The sequence below is a fragment of the Oryzias melastigma genome, unplaced genomic scaffold, assembly GCF_002922805.2.
Source record: "Oryzias melastigma strain HK-1 unplaced genomic scaffold, ASM292280v2 sc06546, whole genome shotgun sequence".
Taxonomy (NCBI): Eukaryota; Metazoa; Chordata; class Actinopteri; order Beloniformes; family Adrianichthyidae; genus Oryzias; species Oryzias melastigma.
In genome coordinates this window covers 1-1,305 of record NW_023423108.1, presented here as the reverse complement: position 1 = coordinate 1,305, position 1,305 = coordinate 1, and the positions used below count along the sequence as shown (strand labels likewise).

The window sequence follows — 1,305 nt, the reverse complement described above, 5'->3', positions numbered from 1 at the left end:
ACTCAAACATCTTGGGGCAAGAAAGAACATTATATAATTAAAGTATCTCACATTAATAAAGAGCATGAAATTAATTTGAAGAACTGCAACTTCTATAAAGGGACACCACAGCTGGATGAGACAGAGCAGGAGCTGAAAACCATGTAGAATAACAGTTCTGAGTCCTTTCCATGTTGACTTTTTATTCTCTCCCGAAGCAGTTTTGGCCACTCTCATTATTTTGACATAGCAGAAAACAATGACTGAGAACATCATCAAGAAGTAAAGCTGACCTATAGCTGATCTTATGTGACCCTGCCAGTCGGACAATAAAAACATCTCCACAGAACAAACACTATTCTTGGTGTACAAGGTTGGAGCCATAATGGCAGAGAAAATGGAGAGTGTAACAGTGACGGGAACAGCGCTGATGCAGTGAATGATGAGCATGAGCTGTAGAACCCCTTGAATGCTGCAGAGCTCTGCGTGCCGCAGGGGCATGCATATGGCCACATAGCGCTCCAGTGTCATTGCTGTGAGGGTGACAGGTGTGACAAATGTGTAAACAGACACAATAAAGCACAGAATAGAGCACAACCACATCTGTAGGGTGATACCAAAATAGTTCAGTGTCAGCAGAGCGTTTGTCATTACTAAAAACAGACAATCAGACAGCAGAGTCACAGCAAACAGGACATAACGCATGGTTGTATAAAAGACATCCTTTCTGAAAAAAGTGGAAACTAAAAAAAGATTGATGGCAAGAAAAATTATTATCAATATTTGAACAATCAAAACACGATCATTGATTATTCTTAAAGGAAACCCACCACTGATGATAGAGTTGTTGGATTCCATGAAATCTGTTGCACTTGATAAATGATGATAAAAAGCTCATGCATACCATAGAAAATACACCTTTGACTGTTTTAATTTATAACCAAAAGGCTAAATAGACACCAAATGCTAAAGCTGTCTTTGCTCCAAACATACAAAAGAGACAATATTAAACCATAAGTACTCATCACCGCTATCTGTGTTGCCAACTCTGCACAGCCATCTGAGAGACGGTTGTTGTTTGTGAGCATTTTGTAGGAGTGATAGAAACCCAAGAGGGACCCTGTGTGTGAAGTTAAATCTACACAATGTTCTCATTTAATGCAAAGACCCACCGTAACCGCTAGCAACTACCACATTATCCATCTTGTCTATCTTGATTGTCCAAACCTCATGTTGGTTTTTGTTTTCCCTCATCTTATAGTGGATTTAGTACTCCGACCACATACAGTATACATATAAAAATGATCTACTCACCCTCTGCAGGTG

At 39.5% G+C, this 1,305-nt stretch overlaps 1 protein-coding gene across 1 annotated transcript; it reads right to left on the bottom strand.

Moving 5' to 3' along the window:
* Positions 1–6: 6 nt before the first annotated feature.
* On the bottom strand, positions 7–1,004 carry LOC112140714 (odorant receptor 131-2-like; the record flags this gene model as incomplete). Its single annotated transcript, XM_024263724.2, has 1 exon — positions 7–1,004. A coding segment is annotated over exon 1 (831 nt), but the record flags the coding sequence as incomplete, so codon positions are not given.
* Positions 1,005–1,305: the final 301 nt, after the last annotated feature.